The following is a 15,704-nucleotide window of genomic DNA, read 5'->3' as shown; positions in this document are numbered from 1 at the left end:
TCTTTTTTTTTTTTTTACAAAAAGCATTATAGCAGATGTAATAGAAAACTATATAAACTACACTCACATAATTGACCTTTTATAGACTTTGGTTTCAAAAAGCTGTATACCAGTAACAAAAAAAGAGATAAATATGCCTAACAGTTATAATTTCGTGATACTTCCTAGTACATGATTCACAATAAAATACATAAGTGTTAAAAGTACCTTTCGTGCCAATGGGATACTCAGTTCAGTGCACATACTATTTAAACTCTTCAAAATTCTTTTTTCCCAACTTCCCTGAAACATAAGGAACAGTCTATTATTATTATTGGTTAACAGTGTCAAAAGTGACTCTTAAAAAATTAAAGACATTATGCGTTATATAGAAATGGTGAAGTTGCTTGAGATTGGTTATCTCTATTCACTAGATTACTCAACAAATATTGATTACTGCCTACTATGTGCCAGATACTATCCTTAGTGTTGTGAATAACAAAATGTCTCCATCCTCATGGAACTGACATTCTAGTGGAGGATAGGAATGAAGATAGATTAAAAAAATAAATCAACAAGTCAGATGGGGAAATAGCAGATTTTTTTAAAAAGGTAAGCTATATTTAAGCACTTTATAAATCTTTCATACTTAAGACTCCCATTAATGACCTAGTAAAATAAAATTTTATAGAAATTATTATACTGTAATTTTTCCAAACATCTTTCACCCTAAATACTTTACCATGAATTTTTAAAGAATAAGAACCTTCTCTTACATAACCACAATACCACTATGACACCTGAGAAAACTAAAGATAATATTTCATATCATCTTAGCCCATATTCAAAGATTTCCAAGTATCCCCCAAAATGTCTTTATATCTTTTAAAATCCTCGATCCATTAAAAATTAATGCATTACATTTGGTTGTTATGTTTCTTTCTGTATAGCTTAATCTAGAGCATTTTACTGCTTTTCTTTCTCATACTGGCTTTTTTGAGCAGTCCAGGGCAGATGTCTTTCGGAATGTGTCACAATCTACATTGGTCTTACTGTTTTCTCACCATATAGATTACGTTCTTCTCTGTCCCTGGTATTTCCCATGAACTTGAAATAATAAGTTAATTTTAATGGTCAGTCATAAATTGATCATCCATATACATCATACTTCAGTAAATTATTCTTTTTAATATCAAGTTAAAACACCATAACTTTTTTGATCTTTTAGCACAGGCCACTTCTGACACACAAAAAATAGAATAATACCAAAGCTCCAAAATTTAGACCAAATGAGGAGAAATGGAGATAACTATATATTATATTATCCATAAAGGACAGCTAAAATCAGTCAATAAAAGTAGAATAATAATACCTCCTTTATGTGATTACTATAAAAATTAAAGATGTAACGTACTTTGAACAGTGACACAATGATAATAATCACTGATAGTTTTTACTACAGCTATCATTATTCAGAGTTTCTTCATTAACATACATATCTAAATATAATACTCTCTATCTGGAATAAACTCTCCATGCTCTACTCTTATTCCAACATACTTATTCCTACGTTATCTGAGTAAATTATATTCACCATTCAGGTCTTCACCTCTATTAAGCCTGCTCTTACCTGGCTCCCACTCATATAATATTAGTGCCTTTGCCTACAGATTCTCACAGTATCTCTTCCTTCACCTATCACAGCACATATCACAGTTTATCGAGCACATAATAAGTTTTCAATAATTGAACAGATTTCCACTCTTAGTTATGCTGCAAGAATTTAGAAAAATTTGGGTACAACTGCCAAAGTAATGAATGAACAGGAAAAAAAGTCATCTATAAAAGAAATACAGAGCTGTGTGAAATGCATAACTTAGTTTACTAAATATATAGAAACAGGTTTTCAAGAATAAAAGAATACTCTTAATAAACTTCATAAAATACAGTCTAAACTAATTTTGTTTACTAGTTTGTTTTCAATTTTTTTCTCTCTTTCCTTTTTTCCTGTAAAGAGTTCTCTTAGATGCAGGACTTCAAATATATTCAGGTATATTATTCACGACCAAGCTTTAGTTAGTGCAATACAACCCACTTTCACCCTCAACATTCTTATCCCAAATTTATCTGGAAAAATCTAATCCAACTATCATATCTCAGCGTAAAAGTTATTTCCTCTAATAAGCTTTCTACCACTTGCTCCCTCAACCCCAGATTGTAGGGGTCGGGGGAGCAAGAATGAGAACCTTAACAACACAAGAGAAGACTCTACACATGGACAGCACCAGATGGTCAACACCAAAATCAGACTGATTATATTCTTTGCAGCCAAAAATTGAGAAGCTCTATACAGTAAGCAAAAACAAGACTAGGAGCTGACTATGGCTCAGATCATGAACTCCTTATTGCCAGATTCAGGCTTAAATTGAAGAAAATAGGGAAAACCACTACACCACTCATGTATGACCTAAATCAAATCCCTTACAATTATACAGTAGAGGTGACAAGTAGATTCAAGGGATTAGATCTGATAGAGTGCCTGAAGAACTATGGACTGAGGTTCATGACATTGTACAGGAGGCAGTGATCAAGACCATCTCCAAGAAAAGAAATGCAAAAAGGCAAAATGGTTGTCTGAGGAGGCCTTACAAATAGCTGAGAAAAGAAGAGAAGCTAAAGGCAAAGGAGAAAAGGAAAAGATATACCCATTTGAATGCAGATTTCCAGAGAATAGCAAGGAGAGATAAGAAAGCATTCCTCGATGATCAGTGCAAAGAAATAGAGGAAAACAATAGAATGGGAAAGACTAGAGATCTCTTCAAGAAAATTAGAGACACCAAAGGAACATTTCATGCCAAGATGGGCACAATAAAGGACAGAAATGGTATGGACCTAACAGAGGCAGAAGATATAAGAAAGAGACGGCAAGAATACACAGAAGAATAGACAAAAAAGATTTTCATGACCCAGATAATCCCGATGGTGTGATCACTCACCTAGAGCCAGACATCCTAGAATGCGAAGTCAAGTGGGCCTTAGGAAGCATCACTATGAACAAACCTAGTGGAGGTGATGGAATTCCAGTTGTTGAGCTATTTCAAATCCTAAAAGATGCTGTGAAAGTGTTGCACTCGATATGCCAGCAAATCAGGAAAACTCAGCAGTGGCCACAGGACTGGAAAAGGTCTGTTTCATTCCAGTCCCAAAGAAGGGCAATGCCAGGGAATGCTCAAACTACCATACAATTGTACTCATCTCACACACTAGCAAAGTAATGCACAAAATTTTCCAAGCCAGGCTTCAACAGTACAGGAACCCTGAACTTCCAGATGTTCAAGCTGGATTTAGAAAAGGCAGAGGAACCAGAGATCAAACTGCCAACATCTGCTGGATCCTAGAAAAAGCAAGAGAGTTCCAGAAAGACATCTACTTTTGCTTTATTGGCTATGCCAAAGCCTTTGACTGTGTGGATCACAACAAACTGTGGAAAATTCTGAAAGAGTTGGGAATACCAGACCACCTGACCTGCCACCTGTGAAATCTGTATGCAGGTCAAGAAGCAACAGTTAGAACTAGACATGTAACAACAGACTGGTTCCATTTGGGAAAGGAGTACGTCAAGGCTGTATATTATCACCCCGCTTATTTAAATTTATATGCAGAGTACATCATGTGAAATGCTGGGCTGGAAGGAGCACAAGCTGGAATCAAGATTGCCGGGAGAAATATCAATAACCTCAGATATGTAGATGACACCACCCTTATCGCAGAAAGCAAAGGAGAACAAAAGAGCCTCTTGATGAAAGTGAAAGAGGAGAGTGAAAAAGCTGGCTTAAAACTACCATTCAGAAACATGGAATCTGGTCCCATCACTTTATGGCAAATAGATGAGGAAACAACAGGAACAGTGACAGACTTTATTTTTCTGGGCTCCAAAATCACTGCAGATGGTGACTGCAGCCATGAAATTAAAAGACACTTGCTCCTTGGAAGAAAACCTATGACCAACCTAGACAGCATATTTAAAAGCAGAGGCATTACTTTACCAACAGAGGTCCGTCTAGTCAAAGCTATGGTTTTCCCAGTAGTCCTGTATGGATGTGAGAGTTGGACTGTGAAGAAAGCTGAGCGCCAAAGAATTGGTGCATTTGAACTGTGGTGTTGGAGAAGACTCTTGAGAGTCCTCTGGACTGCAAAGAGATCCAACCAGTCCATCCTAAAGGAGATCAGTCCTGAATATTCATTGGAAGGACTGATGCTGAAGCTGAAACTCTAATACTTTGGCCACCTGATGTGAAGAACTGACTCATTTGAAAAGATCCTCATGCTGGGAAAGACTGAAGGTGGGAGGAGAAGGGGATGACAGAGGATGAGATGGTTGAATGGTATCACCAATGTGATGGACATGAGTTTGAGCAAGCTCTGTGAGTTGGTGATGGACAGATGGCGTGCTGCAGTCCACGGGGTCGCAATGAGTCGGATATGACTGAGTGACTGAACTGAACTGAATTTTAATTCAGTGATTACTATAAAAATAAAACTTGCATAAAGATTAAAAATCTAATCCCTGATTTTTTATTATGTATCCCATTATATAAAAGAACTAAATTTCTAGCTATTGAATTATGATTTCAAAAATTATCATTTTCAACCACTAATAAGAGGACTCTTGAGTTGATAAAAAGAAAATAACTCTCAGATATAAAAATAAAAGTTACAACAGACATCAATGTGTGGCTCATAATATATACTGTACATATTTGTAAGACTGCAATACATAATTTTAATACAGCATAAAACCTACTAAAAACTCAGACATAAAGTACATTTAAAATAGAATGATACTTTCTAATTATAATTAACATAATTATATGTTAATAAGATATTCTGAAGCATATTTAACTTATTCTTTAGAAAATCACTCTGACAAAAACATCGCTTCAGGTGTTTTGACAAAGTAAAATTTTAAGTGATAAATCACAGTTCTCCTAAATGACTATCCTACTTACCAAGTATTTCAACTTACCACATTTAAATTTAACGTTAGATGTAATATACAGAGAAACTACTTAAGAAAAAAATTTCACAGAAAAGAAATTAGAGAAAACAAACTTATAGTTACCAGGGAATAAGTGAGGGGAGGGATAAATTGGGAGATTGATACAGACATATAAAAACTACTACATATAAAATAGACCCAATACGAAGAGCCAACTAATTGGAAAAGACCCTGATGCTGGGAAAGATTCAAGGCAAAAGGAGAAGAGGGCAGCAGAGGATGAGATGGTTAGATAGCATCACTGACTCAATGGACATGAGTTGGAGCAAACTCCAGGAGACAGTGAAGGACAGGGAAGCCTGGCATGCTGCAGTCCCTGTGGTTGCAAAGAGTCAGACATGACTTAGTGACTAAACAACAACAATAAACTAATAAGGACCTACTGTACGGCATAGGGAACTCTTCTTGATACTCTGTAATGATCTACATGGGAAAAAAATCTAAAAAACAGTGGATACATGTTTATGTATAGAACTGATTCACCTTGCTGAAGAGCAGAAGTTAACACAACATTGTAAATCAACTATACTCCAATAAAATCTTTTTAAAAGGTAATTAGATATTAGAAGTAAGTATTCTGAATGAAAAAAATAGATCTAAGTGATTTACATGTGTTTACAATATGTTATTTTTATTAACCCTGTGAGTAATGTATCATTACCCTCATTTTTACAAATGGGAAAACTTTTAAAAACAACACATGAGAGTAGAATGGAAAAGAATATTAAGAGCTGAAGCAATGCTGAACAAAGCTTTATTCATTTATCATTTTCTACTGTGTTCCACAACAAAAGCAAAATCGTGGAAATGATCCAGAAGAGAAGAAAGAACAAGACAAAAAACTGACAGAAAGAGGAAAAGGATGTTCAACTCAGAAAATTCACAATTTTAAGGCTAGAACAGGTGGACATGAGGCTAATAGCTGAGTTTTCAAATAATGAAAATATATTGATTCAACAAATATTTACTGGGCTCTTATTAAACATATGCCATTAAAAGATGAATAAAACAGCTATCCCTGTAGTAAGGGTGAGAAGGATAAGACAGAAACAAATAATATGGATAAGTTGCAAAAAGTTCATAAGGGCTATACCAATCCATACATAAAAAACCATAGAAAATGTAAAACAATAGGCACACAATAGGAAGCTAGGTATATCGAAACTTCTAGCTGACAACAGAACACATCACATCCTGGAAAATCCTAAGAATAGTGAAAGAAGAGCGACCCCAGTGGTTGGCCTTGTCTTCCCTATTCCCTGCTTCATATCTATGAAAGGTTGTCAGGATTTTTCCAAGGTACTCTTTGCAGGAACTTCAGTCAGATGGTCAGAAGTCATTTCATAGAAGTCTTAGTCAAAAAAATCATTTCCACAGACATCAGAAACAGTAACGGAATCTCCTGACAATGAGGGAAAATCCAAGATGAAGCGAGTGGCTGCTTTTAAGTGGGGTCATCCTTTAGGTTCCCTAAAGAACTCTAATCTTGATTAAGTGGTATTTATTCATTTCTTTATCTCACTGATTATCATGTATTCAATGCTTTATATCTACAAAGCTCAGACCAGTGCATAAATGTTATAAGGAGCTTATAACCATTTAACACAAGCAAGAAACTTTCCAACAATTAAGACTTAATCAAAATGGGTTAAAATTGTGAATTTCTTGTTTCCAGTTCTCCATCAAAAGGAGATGAGCTCCAGAGGTTAGACTGGATAAATGTGAAGGCCCACTTTAGCTCCAGCTCCAGTTCTATAGGTGCATAATTTTTCTCTACTTGTGGAAATAAATAAGCCCTACGTCTCAAAGATAAATGCTAAAAACTCATAGTTATTCCTAAGCTATTATTTAGATAAAAATTTCAGTGTGTTCCTAGCACCCAACAAAAAGTGGAAGTAGCAAATAAGTTATTGAAAAATGATAGTGTACCAATATAAAATAAGAAGAAAGTTAAAGTTTCTATCCCAAAGACTTACAAAATAAAGATTTTTTAAAATGTTATTTAAAAGGAAAACAGATGGTCTTTTACATTTAAAATGTTTAAATAGGAAGACATTACTTTTTACTTAAACCCATATCCTCTCTAAATGAAATTACTGTTGCTTTCTAATCAGTTTCCCTAATAATTGAAAACTATGGTATTAACTCGAAGGATTTCAAGAATTTTATAAATAAGGTAGTTTCTAAGCCATGAGGGGTAAAAGATTCACAAAAGAATTGCAGTTCTACTGAAATCTTTAAATGGGTATTAATTATCATCTTGCTACTTTTTCATAGTAATGAAAATAAATAAAAAGTCATTAAAAACCATGTAATAAATACATAGCTTGCAAAACTTATGAAATTATAAAATTTTAAATTACTTTCTCCACATTGAAATGAATAAAGTAAAACAAAATAATAATAACCCAGCTTTCTAATGGAAAAAGGCTTCAGTAATTCTATGATAATAAAAGTATATATTTATTCAAGATAATATGAAAAACTGTACAATATGTAAAGAACAAAAGAATAAATAAGCACTCATAAATTTCCACCAGTCAAAAATAACTACTGTTACCATTTTATTCTCTTCATTTTTTCTATGCATGTATGTGTACAACTGAGATGTATATGTGTATATATATGCACTTGGATATACATACACTTAATTAAAGTAGAATTATATTGTTTTATAGTTTGCTGTTTTGAATTGAGATTATATCATATGCAATTTCATCTCATTATACTTCTCTAAAAATGCCATTTTTGATGCCTATGTAAAACTGTCTTTTGGAGATTCTACGTTATATTTAAGCAGGCCCTATTGCTTTCTTTAGACACCTTTAAATTTTTACTGTTATCTCTGATTCTTTTCTTTAGATAAGGCTCAAGACGTGAAATACTCAAAATAAGAGTACAAATATTTTCCTAAAGGGAACATTTCCATTTTCCATTATGTAATTCATTCATCATTTTAAAAAAAATCTATTGAGTGTCTACCATGGGCCGGGCACCATGCCAGAGGTTGCAGATACAATGTGGGAAGAGAGACACTGGTTCTGCTCTACAGAATCTAGTGATCATACAGACAACCCAAGTACTGTGGTAGGAAGGGCAGGGTGCCTCTCATGTGGAGGACTGGAGATACAGGAAAAGTATCTTGAGTATCTGAGAGAGAGGGGTCAGAAAGCCTTCCTAAAGAAACCATCATCTAACCCAACACCTGAAGAATGTGTAGAGGTTAGCCAGAAGCATGTGGGGTTCGAGGGGAGGCAGTCTAGGGTAGGAATGACGGTATGAGCACAGGTTCTCCTGCTGGAGGACACCAAGGAGATGAAGAGAGAGAGAAGGTACATGTGCGTGGAAATGGAGTGGCAGGAAGGGGAGGGACAGTAAGAAGAGGCAAGAGATGAGACCTGAACAGTAAAATGGGGCAAGATAATGTATAGATTTTTAAGCAAAAGTAAGGAACTGAAGCTCTATCCTAAAAGTCTTGGAAGTTTTAAGAAATGGAGTGACAGTACAGAAGGCAGAAAGACCAGTTAGGAAGGAGATGAGAATTGAAGTAATATGAAACTAGCAAAATTCTCAACTTTACTAAGGTTACTGGATTGACAGCAAACAAGATAAATTCAGCCACATAGCTCATCCTGAGTTTGTCTGAGCATTTCTGGACTGGATACAGAAAGGCTGAATAGAATCAGGTAGTGCAGATTCTGGAGTGGCTGTCCAAGTTCAAATTCCAAGTCTTCCACTTAGTAGTTTTGTGAAGCTGGCACTCTCTGAGACCATAAATGTAACTCATCTCATAGAGTCGACATAAATATTAAATGAGTGAATACTTGAATGGTACCTGGCACATAATTAGAGCTCTATGTGCTTACTACTATTATTTCACATGAAAATTTGTAAACTTATATTTATCGCACCGCATATAAATTTCTTCAAATACTGCTTTCTGTGAAAGGTGTAGCAAAGTAGTTCCCAAAGTACTTTACATGGAAATATGTCACATAAGTCTGAACAGCACTAGGTTAAATAAAAATTAAACTGTTTCTCTACAGAGAAAAAATTAAACTGTTTCTCTGAAGAGCCTCTCTGAGCCATTAACACACCAAAAGAAATTGTAAACAAAATTAAGAAGCATCAGACTAAAAACCAAAGTACACAATAAATATTCACGAGTCCATATTGACACAAATAAATGATTGAATAAGTAAATAAATGGGGGAGAGAAGACGGTTCTTCGATGCAGAAGAATTCTAAATAATTTTTGTAGATACTCTCCCACTCAGGGAGGTGGAACATAATTTCTCTTCCTTGAGTATGAACTGTGACTTCCTTCCAGAGAGTATAGTATACATCTAAGGTGGGAGAGGGGGAGTAACTTTACAGTGGAAAAACCTCACAATTACTATCTCAATCAGGCAAGAAAGGTCAACATCAACAGTGATATATCATGTTGATAGTATGAACGATGATACAATTTGATCAGTATAAATGGCACTTTATGTCTGTGATCTTCCTACAAAAAACTCATAACCCCGGTCTAATCATGAGAAAAACATCTGACGAATTCCAAGAGAGGGATATTCTACAAAATACCTGACCGGTATTTCTCAAAACTGTCAAGGTCATCAAAAACAAGGGAAGTCTGAGAAAATGTCATAGCCAAGAGGAGCCTAAGGAGACATGACAACCAAATGCAATGTGGTGTCCTGGATGGATTCCTAAAACAGAAAAAGGACATGAGGTTAACACTGGGAATCTACTGAATGAAGTATGAACTTTAGCTATGGTATTAATATCAGTCCAGTAAGTGTAATGAGCGTACATAGTAATGTAAGAAGTTAAAAAGGGAAACGGTATCAGATCCTTGGGAATTCTGCATACTATCTTCTCTATACATCTAAAACTCTTGTAAAAAATCAAGTCTACTAAAAAAAAATAAAAATAAATAAATAGTGATTCAATAAGAGGAAGGCAATGTGTGCTTCCATTTGCAAATTTACTTGTCCCTGAAACCCCATTTTGTGGAACATCTCTCAGGGTGAGGATTCGGCATAAAAGACTCGGGAAAAGGCTGACGCAGTAATAGTAGCCTCTTCCCCTTACAGCCTAGATTTCCTGGCCACCTTCCCTTTGGCAGGCAACACTTTCTACCTTGTGTTACAGATACATGGGTCCAAGTCTTATTTCAATTATCAAATCATGTAGTTTCCTGAAGGCAGAATCTCTAATTTATTTCTGAATCTCCACAGCACACAGCAGAGTGTCTTCTACTCAAGGGCATTCAGGAAACATCTGTTAAATAAATATTGTAAGAAAAGATGGGAAATGCCTTTTCTTACTGGCTCATTATAAACTTACTAAGTTTCTGCTACATAAAGGTCTGCGTTGTCATGCCCTCCTCCAGGGATAGTGTGCTACCAGAGTTCAAAAGAGGGAGAAATCCTTTCAACAGGAGTAATAACAACCTCAGTGAAGAGATGCCATCTAAGCTGACACAAAATAAATGGGATTTACATAACACAGAACAAGCAGAGGGCTTTCCATGACAGCAAAACAAAAAGTGTTAAAGATGCAATAGGAAAGGCAAAATGCTTCACTTAAAGGGCAGTTATAAGACAGCAGAGACTGATGGAGTGGAATAGTCTCTGCTGGGGACAGACAGTAAAAACCCTTCATGGTGGGCTTTGGAGTACGAACATCATTTATTAGGCAACTGGCAGTCATTAAAGGTTTCCTAGAAGGCAGTAAGAAATATTATAAGGGTAAATCCTAGAGAAAGAAATGGCAACCCAAAAACATAGCCCCCCCATCACCCCCTGCCAAAATAAAGTCTCACTGTTTCCAAAACTAAAGTCTCCACTGTTTATCTTTTTTTTTTTTAGTAGACTTAATTTTTTACAAGAGTTTTAGATGTATAGAAAAATTAAGAAGATACTATGGAGAATTCCCAAGGATCTGATACCCAGTTTCCCTCTATTTGCCATGAAGTGATGGGACCAGATGCCATATTTTCTGAATGGTGAGTTTTAAGTTAACTTTTTCATTCTCCTCTTTCACTTTCATCAAGAGGCTCTTTAGTTCTCCTTCACTTTCTGCCATAAGGGTGGTGTCATTTGCATATCTGGCAACCTTGATTCCAGCTTGTGCTTCATCCAGCCCGGAATTTCACATGATATACTCTTCAGATAAGTTGAATAAGCAGGGTGACAATATTCAGCCTTGACGTACTCCTTTCCCAATTTGGAACCAGTCTGTTGTTACATGTCTAGTTCTAACTGTTGCTTCTTGACCTGCACACAGATTTCTCAGGAGCAAGGTCAGGTGGTCTGGTATTCCCATCTCTTTCAAAATTTTCCACAGTTTGTTGTGATCCACACAATCAAAGGCTCTGGCATAGTCAATAAAGCAAAAGTTGTTGTTTTTCTGGAACTCTCTTGCTTTATCTAGGATCCAGCAGATGTTGGCAGTTTGATCTCTGGTTCCTCTGCCTTTTCTAAATCCCGCTTGAACATCTGGAAGTTCAGGGTTCCTGTACTGTTGAAGCCTGGCTTGGAAAATTTTGTGCATTACTTTGCTAGTGTGTGAGAAGAGTACAATTGTGCGTTAGTTTGAGCATTCCCTGGCATTGCCCTTCTTTGGGACTAGACTGAAACAGACCTTTTCCAGTCCTGTGGCCACTGCTGAGTTTTCCAAATTTGCTGGTATATTGAGCACAACATTTTCACAGCATCATCTTCTAGGATTTGAAATAGCTCAACTGGAATTCTATCACCTCCACTAGCTTTGTTTGTAGTGATGCTTCCTAAGGCCCATTTGACTTCGCATTCCAGGATGTCTGGCTCTAGGTGAGTGATCACACCATCGTGGTTATCTTGGTCATGAAGATCTTTTTTGTCTATTCTTCTGTGTATTCTTGCCACCTCTTCTTAATATCTTCTGCTTCTGTTAGGTCCATACCATTTCTGTCCTTTATTGTGCCCATCTTGGCATGAAATGTTCCTTTGGTGTCTCTAATTTTCCTGAAGAGATCTCTAGTCATTCCCATTCTATTGTTTTCCTCTATTTCTTTGCACTGATCACCGAGAATGCTTTCTTATCTCTCCTTGCTATTCTCTGGAAATCTGCATTCAAATGGGTATATCTTTTCCTTTTCTCCTTTGCCTTTAGCTTCTCTTCTTTTCTCAGCTATTTGTAAGGCCTCCTCAGACAACCATTTTGCCTTTTTGCATTTCTTTTTCTTGGGGATGGTCTTATCACTGCCTCCTGTATAATGTCATGAACCTCTGTCCATAGTTCTTCAGGCACTCTGTCTATCAGATCTAATTCCTCGAATCTGTTTGTCACTTCCACTGTATAACTGTAAGCGATTTGATGTAGGCCAAACCTGAGTGGTCTAGTGGTTTTTCCTACTTTGTTCAATTTAAAGTCTGAATTTTGCAATAAGGAGTTCATGATCTGAGCCACAATCAGCTCTCAGTTTTGTTTTTGCTGACTGCATAGAGCTTCTCCATCTTTGGCTGCAAAGAATATAATCAATCTGATTTTGGTATTTACCATCGAAAGCAGATAATTAATAATAAAAGGATTGAGATGCAGCAAAATGAACCCACTGAAAGATACATAAATGGATTTAGATTAAACTAACGGTAAACATAGATCTTACATGATTTCTTCCCTAAGTACTCAACAGTTTAGGGGAAGAGAGATAGTAGACAGTAGAGGCAGCCTTAGGCTGAGGACTAAAATGCCAGTCAGAGTAGAAATCTGATGGGGTAAAAGGTATGAATGAGGTGGAAGAGAGAACATGACAGAACAGCAGTCATTCAGTCCAGGCTAGGTAGCTTTCACACAAAGAAGGGAACTGCCTGACAGATCAGGGAAGTCAAGAACTAGGCAACCAGAGAAGAACAAATGGGAAGACAAGCAGACACCAACTGGTGGAGGAGGCATTTAGTATGACCATGGTTAAAGAACCAGTTACAGCTGACCGTGAACTTTTTGGAGGTTAGGGATGCCAACATCCTTAACATAGTGGAAAATCTGAGTATAACCAGATATTTGGCTGTCCATACCTGTGGTTCCACATCTGCAGATTCAACCAACCCAGGATAGTTTAGTATTATATGTAGCACTGAATAAAAAATCCACATAGAAGTGGATCCATGTAGTTCAAACCCATGTTGTTCAAGAGTCAACTGCATTTCAGCAAACATTTACTGAGAGTGTTCTATGAGCTAGGGACTGTGCTTAGATGTTGAGGATAAAAGCACAGTTCATACTCTTAAAGAACTGAATAATTTAATCAAGGGGTTTTCACACTTTCTGTAAAAGGGTAGGTGGTTAAAAATTTTACACTTTACAGGTCATAATGTCTCCAATGCAACTACTTCACTCTGACACTGTATTGTAAAAGCAGCCATAAACAACATGTAAATAAAGGAGCATGACTATTTTCTAATAAATACATTTTATTAATTCCTATAATTTTCATGGGTCTAAAGACAGTATTCTTTTGATTTTCAACCAGTTCAAAATGCAAAAAAAAAAAAAAAAATTCCTAGCTTGCCCATAATACAAACACAGGTAGCAGGGCAGATCTGGCCCATGGGCTGTAGCATGCCAACCCTTGATCTAGTGGGTAAGCCTAGAAAGAACACAGTCTCAGCAACTAGCAATAGACTTTAAGAATAGACCTATTATTCACCTCTCTAGTCTTAATAGGAAATCGACTTCTATTTTTTACACATGTTAAAACTGATACTTTCTCTAAAATGTTCAAAAATTTTCCAATTTTGAAAAAAAAACCCTTAGAACTAGATATTTAGATTTTTTTTCTTAAGTTCAGACCTTTATAATAAAAGACCAAACAATTTTTTCATGCATGCATCATTTCGAGATTATTCTTTATTACACACTGATGTAAATACCATCTGATTGCTGGCCCTAAAGTATTAATACTACCTAGAGATAGAAACAGACTTCCCCAGTGGCTCAGATGATAAAGCGTCTGCCTACAACGCAGGATACCTGGGTTCGATCCCTGGGTTGGGAAGATCTCCTGGAGAAGGAAATGGCCACCCACTCCAGTATTCTTGCCTGGAAAATCCCATGGACAGAGGAACCTGGTAGGCTACAGTCCATGGGGTTGCAAAGAGTCGGACACGACCGAGCAACATTTACTATTTACTTTACTAGCGATAGAAATACCTGAATGGTCTAGTAGTTTTCCCTACTTTCTTCAATTTAAGTCTGAATTTGGCAATAAGGAGTTCATGATCTGAGCCACAGTAAGCTCCCGGTCTTGTTTTTGTTGAATGTATAGAGCTTCTCCATCTTTGCTGCAAAGAATATAATCAGTCTGATTTCGGTGTTGACCATCTGGTGATGTCCACGTGTAGAGTCTTCTCTTGTGTTGTTGGAAAAGGGTGTTTGCTGTAACCAGTGCATTTTCTTGGCAAAACTCTATTAGTCTTTGCCCTGCTTCATTCTGCATTCCAAGGCCAAATTTGCCTGTTACTCCAGGTGTTTCTTGACTTCCTACTTTTGCATTCCAGTCCCCTATAATGAAAAGGACATCTTTTTGGGCTGTTAGTTCTAAAAGGTCTTGTAGGTCTTCATAGAACCGTTCAACTTTAGCTTCTTCAGCGTTACTGGTTGGGGCATAGACTTGGATTACTGTGATATTGAATGGTTTGCCTTGGAAACGAACAGCGATCATTCTGTTGTTTTTGAGATTGCATCCAAGTACTGCATTTCGGACTCTTTTGTCCACCATGATGGCTACTCCATTTCTTATAAGGGATTCCTGCCCGCAGTAGTAGATATAATGGTCATCTGAGTTAAATTCACCCATTCCAGTCCATTTTAGTTCGCTGATTCCTAGAATGTCGACGTTCACTCTTGCCATCTCCTGTTTCACCACTTCCAATTTGCCTTGATTCATGGACCTGACATTCCAGGTTCCTATGCAATATTGCTCTTTACAGCATCAGACCTTGCTTCTATCACCAGTCACATCCACAACTGGGTATTGTTTTTGCTTTGGCCCCATCTCTTCATTCTTTCTGGAGTTATTTCTCCACTGATCTCCAGTAGCATATTGGGCACCTACTGACCTGGGTAGTTTCTCTTTCAGTATCCTACAATTTTGCCTTTTCATACTATTCATGGGGTTCTCAAGGTAAGAATACTGAAGTGTTTTGCCATTCCCTTCTCCAGTGGACCACATTCTGTCACACCTGTCCACCATGACCCCATTTAGGTACAACCTAAATCAAATCCCTTATGATTATACAGTGGAAATGAGAAATAGATTTAAGGGACTAGATCAGATAGACAGAGTGCCTGATGAACCATGGAAGGAGGTTCGTGACATTGTACAGGAGACAGGTATCAAGACCATCTCCATGGAAATGAAAGGCAAAAAAGCAAAACAGCTGTCTGAGGAGGCCTTACAAATAGCTGTGAAAAGAAGAGAAGCGAAAAGCAAAGGAAAAAAGGAAAGATATAAGCATCTGAATGCAGAGTTCCAAAGAATATCAAGAAGAGATAAGAAAGCCTTCCTCAGCGATCAATGCAAAGAAATAGAGGAAAACAACAGAATGGGAAAGACTAAAGATCTCTTCAAGAAAATTGGAGATACCAAGGGAACATTTCATGCAAAGATGGGCTC

At 36.7% G+C, this 15,704-nt stretch overlaps 1 protein-coding gene across 2 annotated transcripts in view; it reads right to left on the bottom strand.

The window, feature by feature from the left end:
* Positions 1–15,704, bottom strand: part of TBC1D19 (TBC1 domain family member 19) — a 144,284-nt gene that overhangs the window by 89,565 nt on the left and 39,015 nt on the right. For both annotated transcript variants that reach the window (XM_068975259.1, XM_068975260.1), the window contains one exon: positions 208–282. In XM_068975259.1, the coding sequence (XP_068831360.1) occupies positions 208–282 (75 nt within the window). The remainder of the gene's footprint in view (positions 1–207; positions 283–15,704) is intronic.

The sequence above is a fragment of the Capricornis sumatraensis genome, chromosome 7 (genome assembly GCF_032405125.1).
Source record: "Capricornis sumatraensis isolate serow.1 chromosome 7, serow.2, whole genome shotgun sequence".
NCBI classification, from domain to species: Eukaryota; Metazoa; Chordata; class Mammalia; order Artiodactyla; family Bovidae; genus Capricornis; species Capricornis sumatraensis.
The sequence above is the reverse complement of the archived record's forward strand: the minus strand, read 5'-3'. Positions and strand labels throughout refer to the sequence as shown.